The 20,347-nt window shown below is 45.5% G+C and overlaps 2 protein-coding genes across 2 annotated transcripts in view; both read left to right on the top strand.

The window, feature by feature from the left end:
* LOC138489487 (zinc finger protein 420-like) overlaps positions 1 to 5,793 on the top strand; it is a 251,712-nt gene extending 245,919 nt beyond the window's left edge. Inside the window, exon 3 of the mRNA XM_069617229.1 lies at positions 4,243 to 5,793. Within this exon, the coding sequence (XP_069473330.1) occupies positions 4,243 to 4,831 (589 nt within the window). The 3' untranslated portion in view covers positions 4,832 to 5,793. The remainder of the gene's footprint in view (positions 1 to 4,242) is intronic.
* Positions 1 to 20,347, top strand: part of LOC138489484 (zinc finger protein 182-like) — a 325,984-nt gene that overhangs the window by 35,507 nt on the left and 270,130 nt on the right. The window lies entirely within an intron of this gene.

The following is a 20,347-nucleotide window of genomic DNA, read 5'->3' on the forward strand; positions in this document are numbered from 1 at the left end:
CTTGGATGTTTTGTCTTGCACGAGAAGGAAACATGCTAACATTATTGACTGGACCCCCGAAGGATGCAATTCAATCACAATAGTCACAGATGAAAATAAATAGATCTATTGATAGCATAGCAATGGAAACTGATGTCAATACCAATGAGACCAATGAACATTGCACTATTTTGTACTCTACTGGAAAATAGATAGAAATTTAAAAATCTGCGAAATATAACTGTTAGGCGATCCTCAGCACATCAGGCCTCCCCACATCAGAACACTGCTCACATTCCCCAAACACCTCCACCCCAGCTTCGAGGCTCAAGGGATTCGGGGAACCCACAGAACCGAAAACACCGTTCCTTCTTTGGTGTACGGGCTCGCTTACAGCCTTTCCTGCATTGGCAACTGCCTTGGAGGATGTATCGCAGAAGGGACGGCGATACGTCATCACGTCGGTCACGTAATACAGTGTGGCGTTCCTCACGTGATCTTGGTAGACGTCACATGACCCAGGGACACACAGTATAAAGAACTGAGAGGCAGGACGTTCATTGCTTCTCAGCTGGCTTCGGACTCTGTTTGGCGTTTATACTTGCTCCTTGCTACCTCGACCACGGAACTCTATCTTGGACTCTCTTGGACACCCCTTTGTACCTTTGCTCGGAACTGTTTACCTGTTGCCGGATTTTTGGACTGCATATCGACTTGTCTTTGGATCATCCCTGAATTTCTTGCTGTACTTCTACGCCCAAGTCAAGCCCTATCTTACAGGTGGCCTACCTGTATCCACGCTTACCTGCGGTTCTACCACTCCAGGGACCGCTGTATCTTTTTGAGCCTCGAACCTCCCTACTAGGTTACCTGGGTCTCCCTTACACCAGATAGGTAAGACACTTTAGATTCTTTTGTTTACCTGCCTGTATTGTGATTGCCTGGTGCTTAACCTCATTCCTTCTTGACAGCAGCATCGGTGTTCCAGAGGCTCCGTGGATCTGGGAAGACATCTCTCACCTGTGGCCTCAAGGGTCGCACAGCGGGTTTCCATTTTGTTCCCCTGTGCGTCACTTGGGGACGGAGGTCTCATCGGTCTACACGACACTCAAGTCAGAACAATAACCAGGATACATGGCCTTACCTTGACCAACAAACAGTTGGGTTCAGCAAGCAGAGCAGTATGTTGCGGGAGAATAGGTGGATGGCCACAGGTAGCGCACTGATGGGTATGCTCGAAGCGGTCGGTCACAGAGTTCACGGATAGCACGACGACAAGCAGATTAGCATAGATCTCAGTGGTTCCCAGGTAGCACGTTCAAGAGTTGAGTTGCAAAGCACAAAGATGTTCTCATGAGACATATCGAGTGGTTTTTAAAGTATTAGAAACTGGGGTGTGTTTGTGAATGAATGACGTATGTATGTCGTGGTATTAGGGGGGCGGCCTGCCTGGAGACACGGGGTCTGAGTAGGCCATGTGACCGATGGCCCTTTGGCGTGGGACACCTTTTGAAGTGTACATGTAGTTTGGCACCTTGACCTTTCGCGCCCCGGACATCCCCCCATGCCAGCGCTCATCCCCGGGTGTGAACCGCCTTTGATACAGGGGGGTGGGATGGATGGGCCTGGGGCGTGCAGATAAGGCACAGGAAGACTGCTGAATGGAGACACACTTATGTGGATTGCAGGGGGGCGGCCTGCTTCAAGTGGAGGCCTGGCTGGAGACACGGGGTCTGAGGAGACCATGTGACCGATGGCCCCTTGGCGTGGGACACCTTTTGAAGTGTACATGTAGTTTTGCACCTTTGCCTTTAGCGCCCCTGACAGCCCCCCATGCCAGCGAGCATCCACCGGCGCAAACCGCCTTTGATACAGGGGGGTGGGATGGATGGGCCTGGGGCGTGCAGATAAGGCACAGGAAGACTGCTGAATGGAGATACACTTATGTGGATTGCAGGGGGGCGGCCTGCTTCAAGGGGAGGCCTGGCTGGAGACACGGGGTCTGAGGAGGCCATGTGACCGATGGCCCCTTGGCGTCGGACACCTTTTGAAGTGTACATGTAGTTTGGCACCTTGGCCTTTCGCGCCCCGGTCAGCCCCCCCCATGCCAGCGCACATCCACCGGCGCGAACCGCCTTTATATCAATATACAGTATATCGCCTTTATATCAATGATAGTATATCGTTGCTTATCAATAACAAATGCCACATACCAGAGATTCTTGTGAGCACAGACCCACACTTCAACCGGTGTATTATAGTGGCCAAGACCCTAAGGCCTGTATAATCCAATGGTAATTGATAGTATAGATATATGTGTGACTTTTATATAGACATAACCTACAGAAAGACTTTGAAAAAGTGTTATTTGGTGCAAGCATTATCGATAATATGTTATGTTACCTTAGATAGATAGTGACCACCCTGCACAGGTGTCTGACGTCCATCCTTGAATGGAGACACACTTGATTCATTTAAAAAATCGAGACAAACGTTGTTAAAATAAATGTGGTGTTTTATTTTGTATCTTATTTTCATGACACAAAAATAGAAGACTTTAAAGGTTATACAGGTCAGGTTGCAGCACAGCGAGAGAAAATCCCCTGTCCTGACCGCTGTCACTCGGGAACGTGTCTCTAATGGCACGAACGGCACAGGCGGGTATCACTCTTCGAACGCGGTGTCCAAGCCTCCCGTGAAGCCACCATGTAAAGGAACGATAGGCCACCAGCCTGTACCACCTGTGAAAAGGAATGAAACAAACTGTTTTTAAATGACCCAGATAAGTTTAATAAACGTTTGTTGTCAATGACAATTCTTGTAACTAATGGCATTTTACACGGACAAATGCTATCTAGACAATGCACACTATTGAATGACTTACATGCGTTACAATGATATGTAGATGTAATTTTGGATATAGTAGAAGAACATGAAATAGGAGTGGCATGACATGCAGAGTATACTTACTCGTTACTCGGATTACGAGGACTAACAGTTGCTCGAAGTTCGTGCATAAGCACCATCATTATTCTCAACACGGCCCGTGTGAGGCAGGCTGCCCTGAAGTCTGGCAGCTCGGTGATGCATTGCGGTCGTGGCTCGCCTTCCGAAATGTAGGTCAGGCATCCCGAGTTTTCTCGGCAGCAGCAGTTCTCGTCCTCGGTTGGCATTAGCTCGCACCGATTGCATGTGCACCAGGTGGAGACGCCGTCCATGAGACTAGGCCCAGGCTCTTCATCTATTGAATCGTCCTCTCAACTGCCGTCCGAATCCCCATCGTTTTCGCGTGCTTCCCTTTCCAGTAGTTCCTCCTCGGTATACTCAGGCTCGTACATGTAGGGCATTATTGTAGCCATTGTGTGGTAAACAAAGTAAAATAATTTACAGAGATTGTACAGGTGTTCACACGGGCTACAAGCGGCGAAGGTAGCTGACCAGAGCACAGAAACGAGTCACAGAATACTCAAAGTAAAACAGAGAGAGGAATGGAATCGAAAATCGGCTGCTGTGTGTTGTGAAACGGTCTTTTTATACTTACTGAGGAAAGAGGCGTCCTGCCATTTCCATGACGACACGTCATTAGCTGAAGCGCAGCGAATGTTGACACAAGACGTGCTTTGCCGTTGGGAAATGGGCGGTACGAGTCTGCTGATGACAGGCTCAGGGGCGGGGGAATTGATTTAGTGCCGCAGAAGCAGGTCAGCCAGGGCGATCGGGGAAAAGATAGGATTATCAGAAAATGGCGGCTCCCAGGTGCTTGTTTTCGCGTGCGTTTAATGGACGAAAACTCGGGTAAGGTCCATAGGAAAGTTTTCTAAAATCGAGCCACTTAGCCTTAAAAAAACATGGCCGACCCATAGGGACAATACATTTTTTTACTAGACCATGCCTTTAAGAAATATGTTAAGTAAATTAGTATAATCACACAATTATACATGTAAATCAGTGTTGTAATGTTGCAGCAAGCGTGTTTTGTCCATTCCTCTCCCCCGATTGGTGACCGCTCAGAAGGTTTTGTTTTGTTTTATGAAGGCTTGGACTGTGTGAACTGAAATGATCAGCTCTGCACTAGGTCTATTGGTTTTTAGGACATATGATGACTTAAAATAATACATGGAACCTGTGCTTCTTTCACCAGAGAATGAGCCACCATCGGAGGATCTATGCTGGGGAGAAGTCCTATGAGTGCACGGAGTGCGATAAGCACTTTAAGTGGGCATCACAGCTGAGGGTACATCACAGATCCCACACAGGAGAAAGACCGTTCAAGTGCTCAGAGTGTGAGAAAGGCTTCACTTGTGTCTCGCATCTGCACCGTCATCAGAAGAGCCATACTGGAGAGCGACCATACCAGTGTACGAAGTGCGGAAAAAGCTTCAGCCAGAAATCGAATCTCTACATTCATATGCGCAGCCATACTGGAGAGCGACCATACCAGTGTACAGAGTGTGGAAAAGGCTTCAGCCAGAACTCCGTACTCTATATCCATATGAGGAGCCATACTGGAGAGCGACCATACCAGTGCACTGAGTGCGGTAAAAGCTTCAGCCAGAACTCAAATCTCTACATCCATATGAAGAGCCACACTGGGGAGCGACCATACCAGTGTCCGGAGTGCGGAAAAAGATTCAGCCAGAACTCTGTACTCTCCAGCCATATGCGCAGCCATACTGGGGAGCGGCCATACCAGTGTACGGAGTGTGAGAAAAGCTTCACTAACAGTGCACAGCTTTACCAGCATCAGAGGATCCATACTGGGGTGAGACCATACCAGTGTACAGAATGTGATAAAAGTTTCACTAAGAGCGCAAATCTGTACGAGCATGAGAAGATCCATACTGGGGAGTGACTATGCCAGTGTACTGAGTGTGATAAAGGCTTCACTACCAGCATGAGAGGTTCCATGCTGGAGAGAAGCCCTATCGCTGCACGGAGTGCAAGAAAAGCTCCAATGACCCCTCATCTCTGTGAAAGATTCTAACGATCCTAAGTGGGTGGATCCCTATGAGTGCATGGAATGTGACAAGAAATTCATTTAGGCTACAAAGCTAAGGTATCCTCAGAGATACTACACCAAAGAGTAACCACACCAGGGTACGGAGTGTGAGAGAAGGTTTGCTTGCAGCTCTCATCTGATTCAGCATCAGAGCATCTATTCAGAGGAGAAGCCCCACCAGTGCACAGAATGAAAAAAAAGCTTCAGTTCTGCCTCAGCTCTGAACTGCCGTTAACGTGCGCATGCAGAGGAGACGTCTCCTAGTTGCACCCTAATTGGCCTCCATAACTGAGGACACACCCCTGATCGCACACGGATAAAGACCATAAAAGGGTACAGTATATGACAAAGGTTTCATTTACAGCTCTAAACTTTACCTCGATATGAGGCTCAAACAGAGGAGAAGACATGCAGGCAACAGGAGTGCGGCCAGCACTGCAATCCGGTATCAACCCTCAGGTGACATCAGAGATCACAAACAAGGATTTTGGGTCACAGTGCTTCCAACCGTGCTGACCCTTCATCAATAAACTATGTCCCTGCTCTGTTAGTCCTATTTATTCCCCCGCAGAACAACAGCTAGCAATAATAACGTGCCAGAAACACTGCAAGCTTGGACCCTGCCCAGAGCACAGGAAAGTTAGAAGAAACTGAAAATTGGCCACTTTATGGGAGTAAAGTTTGGCAAAAAGTTGTATACCTACCGCAGGGAGTTCCATTGCCCGCTATAAGACATCTGGGTATTACTTCTATACAGGTGACTATTGGTATTGGTTTGAGATATCTGCATTTGTATAAAGGATTTTTAAATCAGACTGGTGGCATGTTATTCGTAAAATTAAAAACAGTGACGCTCCAAGGGGAGGGCAAGATTATGGCACAATAGGGGTAATGGATGGAACTTTATTAGTTGCACTTAATATAGTGAAACAACGCCTATATGAAAATAACTGGGTAGAGAATATATTAAAATTGCTGAATTATAGAATCTTTAGTCACTATATGTATGATAATAAACCTTATAATTCCTTACCCACAATTATGCAAAAATATCCATCTACAAAATGTAGGCGAGCATGGCTACGTATTGAACTGAACATATACCCTACAAATGAAGTTTTGGGTGCAGGAATACGAACTCCTAGAGCTGAAGGAACTTGCCGCCTCTGCTTTAAGGACATAGAAACATTGAATCATTTGATTGTTGGCTGGCCCTGGTTTGCAAAACTTTGATTAGACATTTTTGGGAACTTCAGGAGGGTCATTGCAGTTGAGGGAGAAGAGAAAGTATGGCATATTGTAATTTGTGACCTCTCTCCTGCTAGTTTGATTGCTGGGAAAAAAGATTTTTAAAGTTACTGTTTGTCCCAGAATGTTTAAAAAAAATGGTTTATTTACTAACTGCATACATTTCATGTCTATAAAGGTATAGGTATGTTCTGCTTCTCTATCAACTATCCATCCCTTCTCACTAAGTCTGGAAAGAAGAAGTTTAAAAAGGATATCTTGGCCTGCAACCCTGGTCTCCCTATTGCTGATACCTATACCAGTGCCTCTTCCAGACAGACCTTCACCGACATCCTCTTTGTTGTTCCATCACCGGATCTATGGACCCCCCATATGATCTCTGTGCTTTGTCCTCCTCTCCCATAAATGGTGGCACGCGCTGGGAAGTCCTCATGGCTTCTTTCGACTCCTCTTGAGTCATCCTTAACGTCTACGTTAATGGCACTGTCATGGTCCAAGGTCCCCAGGCCAATCTCCTCCTCTTTGATAGGCGGTTCCCTCGCCTCATCAACTTCCTTTCTTCGCCGGCTGTCCCCTCCTCTCATTCCTTGGCTACCTTGCCCACTCTTCCCTCCTCTGCCCCTCTTCTGGCTACCTCTACAACTCCGCAGGGCGTACCTCTGATTTGTACCCCTCCCCGGAAAGTCTTCAAGGCTGGCAACCTTCTCCATCTTGCCACTCTCAACTCTCGCTCCGCTGTCAAACACTCCTCTGACATCTGCCACCTCCTTGAAGAACTTGACCTTGATGTCCTTGCTCTTACAGAGACATGGTTCACGGCCAGCTCTGTCACAAGCTTTGACACTCTCCTCCCTGATTGCTACAAAATCTTCTCCGCACCCAGGTCCACTCGGCCCGTAGGGGGTGTAGCCTTGATCTTTCCAGACTGGATTCCTACCACTATCATTCCCACTCAGATCTACTCTTTCGAATGCCTCGTCTGCACGCTCTCAATCTCTCCCAGCCACTCTCTTACTGTTGCTACTCTCTACCGGCCCCCTGGTCAGATCACCTCTTTTCTCTCTTAGTGGGCTGACCTCTCTTCCTCTCTTCTGGCCTCAACCACTCAACTCCTCCTCCTTGGTGACCTCAACATTCATCTTGATTCTCCCTGTCCCTCAACTTTGCTCTTTCGCGACCTCTGCGATTCCCTCTCCCTCTCTATCCTCCCCTCTGGCCCAACGCACTCTGCAGGGCACACACTTGATGTCTTGATCTCCTCTAGCCTCCCCTTCTCTATGCCTCTCTCCACTCCCCTCTCTTGGAGTGACCACTACCTCCTCCCAACTCTCTCTCTCTTCCCCCCAAGCCAAGCCTATCCCAACACTGCCACCTACCTTCCTGGATATCCGGACCATGAAGCGTGTGCCAGTCGAGGCTTTTGCTGCCACCTACTCTCCCCCCCCCTCTTCCTCTGGCTGAATCACACCCTGACACAGCCCTGTCTCTTCTCTATTCTTCTATTTCTGATACTCTTGATGTTCTTGCCCCTGTCATGAGGATCCGCCTGAAGTCCAAAGCCAAGTGCAATTCCTGGTATGACTCAGACCTAGCTACACTTAAACATAGGTGTAGGGCGGCTGAGAGAAAATGGAGGGAGTCCTGTTCATCCTCTGACAAACTGGCCCGTCGCCTACTCCAAAGGCAATACCGTCTCTCTGTCCGTACCAAGAAGAGAGTCCACATTCAAGCCTGTGTCTCTGCAGCATCTAACAGCTCGGCCGAATTCTTTAAAATCTGCAAGGAGCTGGCCAACCCTGCTGCAGTCTCTACCCCTCCCCTTGCCTCTCAGGCTCTTTGCAATGCCCTGGCCTCTCACTTTATCTCAAAAACCCAGGACATCTTGTCCACCCTCTCTTCCACTCCCTCCCCTCTCCCCTCTCCGTCTGTACTCACTGACCCTCCTCTAGCCATCCCCCCTCCCTCCTTCTCTTCCTTTCCTCTTTTCTCCCCTGACGAGGTCGCTAGACAAGTCTGATCTATGAAAGCCTCATCAAAACAGGTTCATCCCTGTTCCTCTAAAACTATCAAGGACCACATTGATACCCTGGCTCCGGCCCTTGCCGATTTCTGCAACCACTCCTTTGCCTCAGGATCCTTCCCCTCCACTCTTAAGCACTCCCTTGTGCATCCTCTCCTCAAGAAACCCACAGCTGATCCCTCTTGTCCAGCCAACTATCGCCCAATTTCCATTACCCCCTTCTTGGGCAAACTCTCAGCTAATCCTTCATTCTGACTCTGTTGGCTGTCTCCATGACCATCAGTCTGGCTTTAGATCCGGCAGAAGCATGGAAACTGCTCTCCTGAACATCCGTGAAGATCTGCTTTCCAACCTTGACTCTAGTATTCCCTCTGTCCTTATCCTACTTGATCTCTCCTCTGCCTTCGACATGGTCAACCATACCATCCTGCTCAACCGTCTCCGTGATAACCTGGGCATCACCGATCAGGCTCTGGCCTGGCTGACCTCTTTCCTCTCTGATTAACCCTCCCAGGTCCAACTTGGGTCCTTCCTATCATCTATCTTCCTCTCCACCTGGGGTCTAACCTCTCGCCGTGGCTTTTCAACCAATACCTAGCAACTCTCGCCCACTGTATTGCCATTTTCTGCTCAAACTTCCAGTGCTACGCAGATGACACTCAGCTCTTTTTCAGTCTGCCCTCGGCCACCTCCTCCACCTCTCTCATCACTGATTGCCTAACTGCCATTCAAGATTGGTGTGCCGCCAACGAATCACCATACCTATGTCTCAGATGATTTTGTTGTGTGTGTTGGGTTAATCGTTAGGAAGTCAGTACATCTCCAAGAATACTGCTAGGGTATCGTGTACGTCGGTTTAGTGCATTCCATCTTCTACTTACTATCTTGGGTGTGGGTTTCTTAGACAGAGTGGCACCACTTTGGAGGGCTTCTGTGGAGAAGCCCGCCAAAAAGTGGAACAAAGGGCTCAACTTGGGTTGGAGTCACAGAAGCGAACACAAACGCCATTTTAGAACCGATTTCTGGCAAAAATTACCAACCGGAGAATTAATATTAAATAAATAAACCAGCAGTATGTTCGAGGCTATAGGAATTAAATAATTAAAGTTGGTAGCCTCGAACAATGGGAAATCCCATAGAGATATATTCGCGGTCGAATATAAAAAGTAGTATCCAGTGCCACCAGCCAAAACTCGATAAGGGGGGATGGAGACGTGCCCCCTCGACTAACAGACCCCGGGGCAATCGAATTGCCCCAGCCAGTACGTCCACAATATGATGGTTTGAACTGGTTCTGTTCAGAATTTGAGACTAGTAAAGTCAATGGTGACTTTACATGCCCTGGGAGACAGTAGTCATTCCCAGGGTATGGAGTCTATACTGGGGGGTCACTATGACACCCCTGTGTTACTGCACTGAGGGTGCTGTGTAACACACATCACAAAAACACATGAAGCCCAATGGAGTAAAAGACCCCATAGCCCATTAAACACATCTAGAGTCAAAGAAACACACTCAAATCATGTCCAAGAGTGAGGGTATAAGAGTCTCACTCTTGGCAGGAGAAATAAATAAACCCCAAAAATCCAGCAAAGCTGCTGGGGGACTCATTAGGTTAGGGAATTCAGCCTAAACAGATAATTCTCCCTAACAATAGGGAGGGTTTCATTTGAGGATGGTTGTTTTGTGAGCTTTCGGTAGTAGTTGGATAGTGTGGTTGCACAATTACGTTGGGTTGGGGTTTACACATTGTTCATGTAGTCATGTCTGTCAGGGAGATGCTTGGTAGTGGGTAAGGTTGATAGTTGTGCTGTTTGTGTCAGCCTTGTTAGCTATTGTTCCATCCTGATTGGGTTGTTGCTCGTGGTCGTTTCTGCCTAGCATTGTATCTCTTGTTCTTGTGGATGTTCCCGCTCTCTGTTGGCTCTAGGTGTTATCTGTACCATCATGGGTTCTGTCAACTGGTTCTCTTTGCGTTTTTGGTTTTATTGTTTCGGTTGTTTCTGTCTGGTTCTGAGGTATTGTAGAGCCAGGTTTTTAGTCGTTTTCTGAATTATAGGTGGTCTTTCGTGTTTCTTATTTCTTTCGAGAGGTTGTTCCAGGTTTTTGCCGCCAGGTGGTAGAAAGAGGAGCCCCCAAGTTTTTTCCGGGCGTATGGCTTTGGTTTAGGTGGATTTCATTGCTTGATCTAAGGAGTTTCGTCAGCGTGTAGATGGTTATTTTCTTTTGTGGGAATTCTGCTCCCTGCCCGCTGATTGCCCTGTGTGTTATGCACATTGTTTTGAACTTGATACGTTATTTGATTGGAAGCCAATGTAGCATTTTTAGTGCTGGTGTGATGTAATCTCTTCTGGATAGTTTGAGGAGGAGTCTGGCCGCTGCGTTTTGGATTTGTTATAGTTTCTTCAGCAGTTGTTCCGACATTTCGAGGTAGAGGCTGTTGGCGTAGTCGATTCTTGACATGATGAGGGCGATGATTGTAAGTGTTTTGTGGGTGAAGGACAGGAATGGTAGGATTCTTTTTGTTGAGTGAAGGAGGAAGAAACATTTCTTAGTTATTGTATTTACGTGTGGTTCGAATGTTAGTGTGTTGTCCATTAGAACTCCCAGGTTTTTTACTACGTTTGATGGTGTGGGCGCGGTTCCCAATTCTATCGGCCTCGGTATCTAGGTGTTGTTTGCTTGGTTTTTGGATATAATCATGATTTCTGTCTTTTCTGGTTTGATTTTTAGGTTGTTGGCGTTCATCCACTCAGATTTCTTTGAGACATTCTAGAATTGCGTGTTCTTCTTGTTGTCATGCGGCAGCCCTGGAGGTTGTGGAGCAAGTGGAGACTCCCTTGACTTTCCCACCACGTTCCCTACTGAACGTGAAGTAGCAGTCTAGTTCTCAGCCAACATGGCCGCTGCCTGCTTATACCGGGTTGTCTTCACCAGCTCGGGGTGTTGCAACCCTAGTCTCATTCCAGGGAAAGACGTTCCGCAGTTCGTACCCTTTTCTGTCCTCCCTGCCCTCCTGGTCTTGCTACTTGCATTTCCTTTGTGCTCGCACTCTTTCAGCTTATTGTAGCTTTCGCTGCTCTGCAGCTCTACCTTCTGCTACCTTATCTTTCTTGCCGCTCGCGGCATTCCGGGGAATTCCTTCCCTTTGCCACGCGTTGTGCTCTGCTTAGCGCAATGCCTCTCCTAGTTGGATTGTCATCCTACCTGACTATTGCAATTCTCACTCCTCTGCTTTGCGTGCCTCTCTCTTATTGCACGCATGTCTGGCTTTCCTTTCTGTCACGCTTGAAAGTGAAACCTCCATTGGATCCTGCTATTACCTCCTTCCGGACTCACCGCACGGCCCGCTCCTTTCTGCTGCCTTTTCTAGTTTACAACAAGGTTGACTGTGGGTTCAGACTCTTCAGTCTGCTACGATTGAGCTGGACGTCAATCTGCCAATTAACCAGAGTCAGTCTATTTTGAATGGAGGAAGTCATGTCCATTATCCGGACCTATTGAGGGACCAACCCACTACTTCTCTGCACACCATCGCTACCAGGGTTTTTCTGCCTAACAGAGCTCATCCTTATCTCTTCCAAAAGAAGAAGGGAAAGAAGGTGGATTCAAGAAGAAAGAAGAACGATGAAGCCACAGAGGAAGCTTCAGATACATAAGATGAGGAGTCGACAAGGGAGTAAGCTTTAGAACTTGAGAGATGTTTTGGATTGTATCAGCAATCCATTAATGTAGTAGGTCTGTTTTTCGTCTAGGTCTGCCTTCTCCAGTTCGGTCGTGATTGGTTTTGTCTGCTGCAGTTATTCTATTAGGTTGCTTGCTTTGACGGCTTTCCAGTTTCTTTTTGTGGTGGTTGGGAGTTTGAGGGGCTGGTTGGTAGCTTTAGTTGGTTTAGTGATCACAAAAGTAATGTTGAGATGGTTGCTCCAAAGTATCTGTATTGGTGGTGCGGTGGTGATACGTTTTTTGTTGGTGAAAATTGCATCAAATATGTGCCCTGCCGATTGTGTTGCTCCTTTGACCAGTTGTAGTTTCATGGTTGCTAGTTGCTTGATTAGCTTTGTCAGTGAGCTTTGCAAGTTGGTGTGTTTTTCTTCGAACCATATGCTGAAGTCCCCCAGGATTATCAGATGCTCATGCTGGATGGCTATGTTGGTGAGGGCTTATATGAAGTTGTCGACGAAGGTTGCATCGTATTTTGGTGGTCTGTAAACCAGTATGAATTTAATATTTGTTTTTGGATTCGCTGATAAGTGTATGACCATGGATTTGCAGTCCCCGATGTTTAGAGGTTCACCTGTTTTTATTTTCAGGTGTTCTTTGAAGGCTGTTGCGAGGCTTCCTCCTTTTTTTCCTTTCCTGTTTAACCTAGGCATTTGTAGTTGATGGGGAGGCAGCTTTGGAGTGTGATGTAGTTGTTGTCATCCAGCCATGTTTCTGTGATGAATAGGATTTTATTATAGGATGTCAATACCATTGTCGTACAGCAGGTCAAAGATCTCTGTTGAGTGTTTTGACATTGATCTTGCGTTATTAGGTTGCAGTGGATTTTTATTGTATAATTTGGTTTGCGCTTTATTATCGGTGTTGTCTTCTAATTGGTGTTTTGGTTTTCTTCCAGGTAGATTTGTGGTGGTACAGTTGTGTTTGTGTTGTCATCAAATAGCTCTTCTAGGTTAAGTCTTAGGTTTTTGTTTTCTTCAGGTTCCACTTCTAGATTTTGTGGCTGTTTGAGGGTGGGTCCTCTTGTATTGGTGATATATGCGATTAGGGCGTCTATCGTGTTCTTGTTGCCTCTAGCTTTGTCTGTTCTTCTTCTGCATGGTTGTGTTGTCGGTCTTTCTTGATTCGTTTCGTTGGGTTGGTTCATTTCAGTGAGTGGTTGTTTGGGAGGTATGATGTTAGGTATAGGGACTTTTCTCTTCGGTCAGCGGTAGTTCTGTTTTTGATTTTGTTGATAGGGGTGTGTTCCGTAGTTGTGGATCTGTGGTGGAATTCAGTTGAGTTTGTTCTCTCTCCCAATTGTCTTTCTCGTGGTTCTATTGTTTTCGTGGAATTTTTGTGTTATTTGGCAGTAGGTTGTGGAGTTGATGTCGGAGTGTTTCTCCCTTTTTGGTTTTTGTTTGGGTTGTCGTGGTCAGGTTCCTTGTAAATTTGTTGGTTTATGTTTCCTTTGAGTTTCCTTCGGGATTGAGGTTGAGGTTGAGGTTACAAGGGCGGTAGCCCACATGCAGTGTCTTGCCTGTTGGCTTGGTTTTTGGTTTATAATTGTACGATTGTACATGCTTTTCCTGATTGGTTTCATTTGGATCTTTGCTTCCTTGCATGTATGATTGTGTGGTGCTGTCGTTGCGCACAGTCAGTCTTTTGTGCTTAGTCTGGTGGTCTTGCAGGGTTCGTCTGTGGTGAGGCAGGTTTATGTGATACAAGCTTGAGGGGTGTCTGGTGGTGTGACTTGCTAGATAACTTGTGCCAGGTTCAATATGTGGCTAAGGTGAAACAAACTATGTGTAGTTGGTGGCTGTGTGGATTATGTAGTCGGGGGTTATATAGCTAGGGCTACTCTCTTGTTATTCATTTGGGTCCTGTCAGAGTTCTATCTCAGTGTGGTGCCAGCTAGTATTCACAGTTCTGTCTTAATGTGGCCGAGGCCAATGGTCACAGTTCTCTCTAGATGTGACTCAAGGCAGCATTCACAATTATATTCTTAATGCGTCTGAGGGCAATGGTCACTGTCCTCACTAGATGTGTCTCAAGGCGATATTCACAGTTCTCTCTGAGTGCGACGCCGGTCAATAATTCACAGTTCTGTCTCAGTTTGGTACAGGCTAGTATTCACAGTTCTATCTTAATGTGGGTCAGGCTAATCTTCACAGTTCTCTCTCAATGTGGCTCAGGCTCATATTCACAGTTCTATCTCAGTGTGGCGCAGCCTAATATTCACAGTTCTATCTCAATGAGGCTCAGGCTAATATTCACAGTTCTATCTCAGTGTGGCACAGCCTAATATTCACAGTTCTATCTCAATGAGGCTCAGGCAATTCACAGTCTTATCTCATTGTGGCACATGCTAGTATTCCCAGTTCTATCTTAATGTGGCAGAGGCTAATGGTCGCAGTCTCCTACAAATGTGACTCAAGGCAACATTAACAATTCTCTAAGAGTGCAGCACAGGCTAATGTTCACAGTCTTATCTCAATGTAGCACTCTCTAGATGTGAATCAAGGCAGCATTAACAATTCCCTCGGAGTGCGGCGCAGGTCTGTATTCACAGTCCAATCTCAATGTGGTACTCTCTAGATGTGTGACTCAAGACAACATTAACAGTTCTCTCTGAGTGCGATGCAAGCTAATATTCACAGCTCTATCTCAGTGTGGTGCAGGCTAATATTCACAGTTCTATCTCAGTGCGGTGCAGGCTAATATTCACAGTTCTATCTCAGTGTGGCACAGGCCAATATTCACAGTTCTATCTCAGTGTGACACAGGCTAATATTCACAGTTCTGTCTAGGTATTAAGCTGGTTAGTATTAACAGCCTAGTGTGCTATCTTCTTAGGGTAGGTTGAGTGGCAGGGTTTCCAGAGTACAGTGACTGCTCTACTCCCCAACCAGGCCACATGTACTTTGGTGGGCACAGACTTGAGCCACCTCTGTATGAGCCACCCTTTGCCTTTGGGCGCTTAGCCACAGGGGCTGCATGGGCAGACGGCGTGCCCTGGAGGTGTGTGTTATGAGGGTGAAATGAACCAATAAGGGGGGGCGGGGCAGGCTGGGAGGTGGGAGCATGCCGAGATTCAGGAAGTAGGAGGGGGAAAAGCCACAGGGTCCCGCACAGAGTGCAATGCAATTTAAAATTAAAAATGGAAAGCTAAGGTCAGGCTTCAATAGGGAGCTGGCTTACCTTTGGGAAAATTGCAGTTAGTAAGAGGAAGATTCTCTCCACCATGTGCACTTGATGTTACTTAAGCAGTAGATTTGTTTGAAGGCTGAAAGTTCAGAAGATACCAAACAATATTCTCACATTTCTGGCAGGAAGGGAAGGGAGAACAGAGTTTTGGGACCACGGCAAATGATTTCAGTTTTAGCAGGGTGTAGGCAAAGGTTGTTGCCGATGGTCCAGTGTTGCTCTTTTTGAAGAAAGGTTGGAATGAGGTCTCCATCAGTGCCTTGGCACGCAGTCTCCAGGAGGCTTGAGAGCTATCAGCATAATTCTGAAAATGAGGGGTAAGGATGTTGATGAAGTGGCCCGAGGGCTGACCTGTACAATGAACATGAAGAGTGGGAGAGGGTGCACAGCTTTTTTCAAGTGTATTTGAAAATGTTGATACACTTGGTATTTGTTTTAATTTAATACTGCTTAGTAGGGTGCAGCCGACTAAAAAGTGCCTCTGTGCTGGGCGCTCGTGATAGACTGAAGAAGAAAGGACCTAGGCTGATTAGCCGTCGGTGTGGGCTGCACACCTGTAAATCCCATGAGGGGTTAAATATCTTGTCTCATGTTTTGAAAAAAAGTAAAAACTATTTAAATGGTGTTTTCGATGAATTCATTTATTCATGAAGTTTTGAGATGTTTGATGATAATAATTGGTTAAACATCACCAATTTGTTAGATACTGCTTTGTTGGCAAATGGAAAACCCTATGGCTAATGCATTTCGGAAAATCTAATGTCCTTCTTCAGAGCCTGGTAAATCTACACAGGTAGGTTTGCTATTAGAGTATTCTTCAAACATAATATAATGGCAATAACATTATTGAAATAACAGGGTACCCACAAGTGACAAACAAAACATATGACACAACGGGCAGCATTACGACCCTGGCGCTAATGGGTTAACGGCGCCGTAAAAGGCTGTGGCACCGTTAACCCATTAGCGCCTAATTACGAGGTCCCTTTGCGGGACCCGACCTTAACGGCTGGTCTCGACCAGCCGTTAAAGTAGGGACCCGCAAAGGGACCTTCGCGGTAAGTATGGTACCGCAATTTGCGGTACCGTACTTAGCGCCTTCGCCATTCTCATTATGCCCTATAGGGCAAAAATGGGAATGGGGAAGGGCCATGGGGAAATGGTGAAATACCGTCCCGCCCACCTTGGAATGGGGCGATATTTCCCCATTTCACCATGGCGGACACGTTACGATACCGGCACCAACCATGGTGCTAATAGCGCCATGGTTTAGCGCCGGTATCGTAATGAGGGCCACAGAGAAAAATAACATGTATGTCAATTAGTGACTTGGATAAGAGTGGCTGCTTGTTAATGCGATATATACACTTTACTTCATTGTTCAACCCGGATTTCGTGGTAAGGCATAAGAATTATTATGGAGATACATAAACATTATAGTGATTTCCCTTTTCAAGTTATCTTGCTGTAATGCACTGCACTTGGATAATATAAATGCTCAATAAGTGGCTGGATGGTGCCAGATATATCACCCTCCTTCACCCTGTGGAGGCACTAAGCTGCAGCTTCATGTCTACCATGATCATTATCAGCGGTCGAAGACGTTGTCGAATGCGTTCGTGGAACGCTGCAAAAGTAAATAAAGTGTGATATTGTTCGTGAGTCTGTTCATCGTTATCTAGGGCAATACTGCTCTTATCTTCTCTCTACTGATCTGATTAACGTGCTTACCTTGAAAACGCACAATGCGTTAGTGTAATCTCTGTGACAGTGGCGTTCTCTGCTACTATGGAGGCCGGTCGCTGCAAGAGAGTAAGACGGTTGTCATGGTGACGTTTGTTTATAAAATGGCCGCTCGTGGACCATCATGTCGGCCATACTAGTGTGGGCAAATACAATAGGCTATGTGAAGCCAACTGTAGTCTGTCAATATGCACTGTTTGAGGGTATGTTAACAACGCGGACGCTTGGCGATCCTGCGTTAAATTCTAAAAAGTAAATAATAAATAATAAATAGATCGAAAATTGTTGAAAATACAAGATCGCTTGTCCACTGTCTGCAGTGTTGCGGGTTGAACAATAAATTACTGATATTGAAAAAAGTGGGAAAGAGATTGCACAAACAGGCTGTGCCTGCTGTCTTTGTGATGCATTCTGGTAAATGTGTGAAGTGCGATGTCAAATAATTCTCCACTGGGATATTTCTCTTATTTTAGTGTGTTTCACAGTCGAAGATGCTCACTTATTAGATAGAACTAAAATTGTTGAAAAGGCTTATGTGGAGACTATAAAGATTGTGTTAATGTTTATGTTTATGTTTATGTTTATTATTTGATAATGCGCACAAAACCCAAGGGTAGCCGGGCGCAACGGGTGCAAGGTTACTTAAGCTTAGGTTACATACATACGGAGTACAGTGTATACAAGTCAATACAAGCAATAGAGATGAGAGATAGCAGGTTACAATGTTAGGAGTACATGTATACAGTGAAGTAGGACGTTAAAGGCAAAATAGTCATAGAGCCGGATTTCAGGGGTATCAAGATAGTTAGGTACGACGAAAATTAGTTGTCGTTGGACCAGAGCCAGTTTTAATCACTGCTCTCACTGTGTTTGTTTGTTTGTTTGTTTATTACATTTATAAGGCGCACCAGACCCGAAAGTAGCAGGGCGCCGAAGGATATGCGAAGCTTAGAAGTGATGCATATTGTACAGGCAGTAAATGACACATCGAATTATGCAGGTAATCCAAAATACAGGCTTAAGTCATACAAAAGGCAAAGTTAATTAAATCTTAGTGCTTACATATGTACACAAATATATACAGTTAACAAGTATCAAATATACAATCTAGCAACAGTCGGGCTAGCGTAGCACAGGATCTAGCTAGATATCAGCCAGGTTGAGGTGGGTGATGAGGTTTTTTCTAAATCCAGAATAGGGGAGGTCAGCTCTCAACTGGTATGGTAGGGAGTTCCAAGGTTTGGCGGCCTTAACAGGGAAGCTATTGCCGCCAATCTTAGAGGTTTTAAATCGAGGTACTGCCAGACAGTTTATGTTGATGGATCTAGATGGTCTGCTAGAGGTTCTTCTAGAAATTCTGTCAATTAAGTAACTCGGTGCCACATTGTGCAGTGCCTTGTGAGTCAGGGAGGCGATTTTTAGTAGTATTTTGTTATGGGTGGATAGCCATTTGTGTTGTCGTCTGATGGCAGATATATGCACTCTTTTATTGATGCCTAGAGCCGCTCTAATGGCGTTATTTTGTAATATTTGGAGTCTGTGGATAATAGTTTTGTTAGCACTATTGTATAGGGCGTTGCAGTAGTCTAGCCTTGAAATAATTAGTGCTCTGGCCAGTATGTGGGGTTGTGAGTATTCCATAGTCATGTAAGTGTTGTGGTACATACAGATAATACAGATAATTAAGCATTTTATCGAAAACGAGTAGTTAACAAGGCAATGAGTTTATACAAAACAGACTGATATACTATAGGAAGCAGTTAAGATCAAGTTTGTCATCCATTCCTCGCGGTGACAATGCTTCCAGTCGATCGATCCAGTAGGCTTCTCTCTGTTGTCTTTTCTTTTTTGTATCCATGCAGCTGTTCTCAATGACTTCTAATGCTTGACATCTAAGTTGTGAGATGTTGTGCTTTTTTTCATTAAAATGTTTTGCCACTGCTGAATTGGTGTTTTTATTGCATATGCACGATTTGTGTTCATTAATACGTATTTGCAATTTCCGTCCTGTCTCACCCACGTAGTATATACCACAGGGGCAGCGTATGCCGTAAATGCAATTTTCTGTATTGCAGGTTGCATAACTTTTTATTGCTATTTGCTCTCCTGTGTAGGGATGCACAACTGTTCCTCCTTTTATTATACTGTTGCAATTGCTGCCATTTAAGCAAGGGTAAGTGCCAGTTCTCGTTGTTGAGTTGCTTTTGTTAGGTTTGTCTTCACGTGTGTTCACAAGCAAATCTCTCAAAATATTTGATCATTGGTACGCAAATATTGGGGGTTCAGTGAACAAATCTTTTGTCCTGTCATCTTTGGTGAGTATTTGCCACTGTTTATTTATGCATCTCTTGATTTGCATGCTCTGTGTGGACAATGTAGACACATATACCAGTGATGGTGATCTTTGCTTGTTTTTAGGACTGAGGGCACTTGCTCCTGTTTTTGTAGCGACCTTTTCTGTTGCTGTTTGTTTGTTTGTTTATTCATTTGTTAAGCGCACCAGACTCGTGAGTAAACGCACGCAGCAAAATGGAAATGCAAGACTTACATAGTTTCGTATCCACAGGTTACAATATTTACATGATAGCAAAATATACACTTTTTTACATGAATACAGGATATATACAATGTACAAAATAGGACGAAGAAAAAATAGCCAATGAAATTAAATAAATGAACAATAGGCACTGTACAAAGGATGAATGTGCCACGTGGCGCCCTTTGTAAGATACTAGGCTCCCGAATGGATCACAATGCACAAGGTCTTTAGAGATTAATGCAAAACTCAAAAGTAATACGGTAGTCCACTGTTACCGCAGGATGTCCAGGTCTCTGTGGGAGTGGGCAAGTCCTCTGAGGGTAATGGGAGACTAAGGATCCGTAGCAGTGATATGTTTTATTACATTTTTCCTGAAATGTAAGTAGGGTTGGTCTGCTCTCAGCTCCTGAGGCAGTGAGTTCCAACTTGTAGCTGCCTTAACAGTAAAGCTATTACCCCCAATGGTGGTAAGCTTATATTTGGGAATAGTCAGGCAATTAGTATTCCCAGTTCTGGTAGGTCTGAGAGAAGTTCTTCTCTGGAGTTTATCTATGAGGTAGCTGGGGGCTGCGTTGTTAAGGGCTTTATGTGTCAAGGAGAGCGTTTTTAGTGATATTTTGTTAGATGTAGATAACCATTTATGTTGACGTCTCAAGGAGGAGATGTGAGTTTTCTTATTTATGCCTAGTGCTGCTCTTAGGGCGTTATTCTGTAGTGTTTGGAGCTTTTGGATGGTAGATTGATTGGCACCACTGTAGAGGGCATTGCAGTAGTCTATTCTGGAGAGTATTAGAGCTGTAGCCAGGATCAGACAACTATTGTCAGAGAGGAACGGTTTACCAGCTCTGAGTAATTTGCAGGTGTAGGCCGTGGCCGAGGTAAGGGATTTGACCTGTTTATCAAAGGACAG

The sequence above is a fragment of the Ambystoma mexicanum genome, chromosome 9 (genome assembly GCF_040938575.1).
Source record: "Ambystoma mexicanum isolate Mex_15411 chromosome 9, UKY_AmexF1_1, whole genome shotgun sequence".
Taxonomy (NCBI): domain Eukaryota; kingdom Metazoa; phylum Chordata; class Amphibia; order Caudata; family Ambystomatidae; genus Ambystoma; species Ambystoma mexicanum.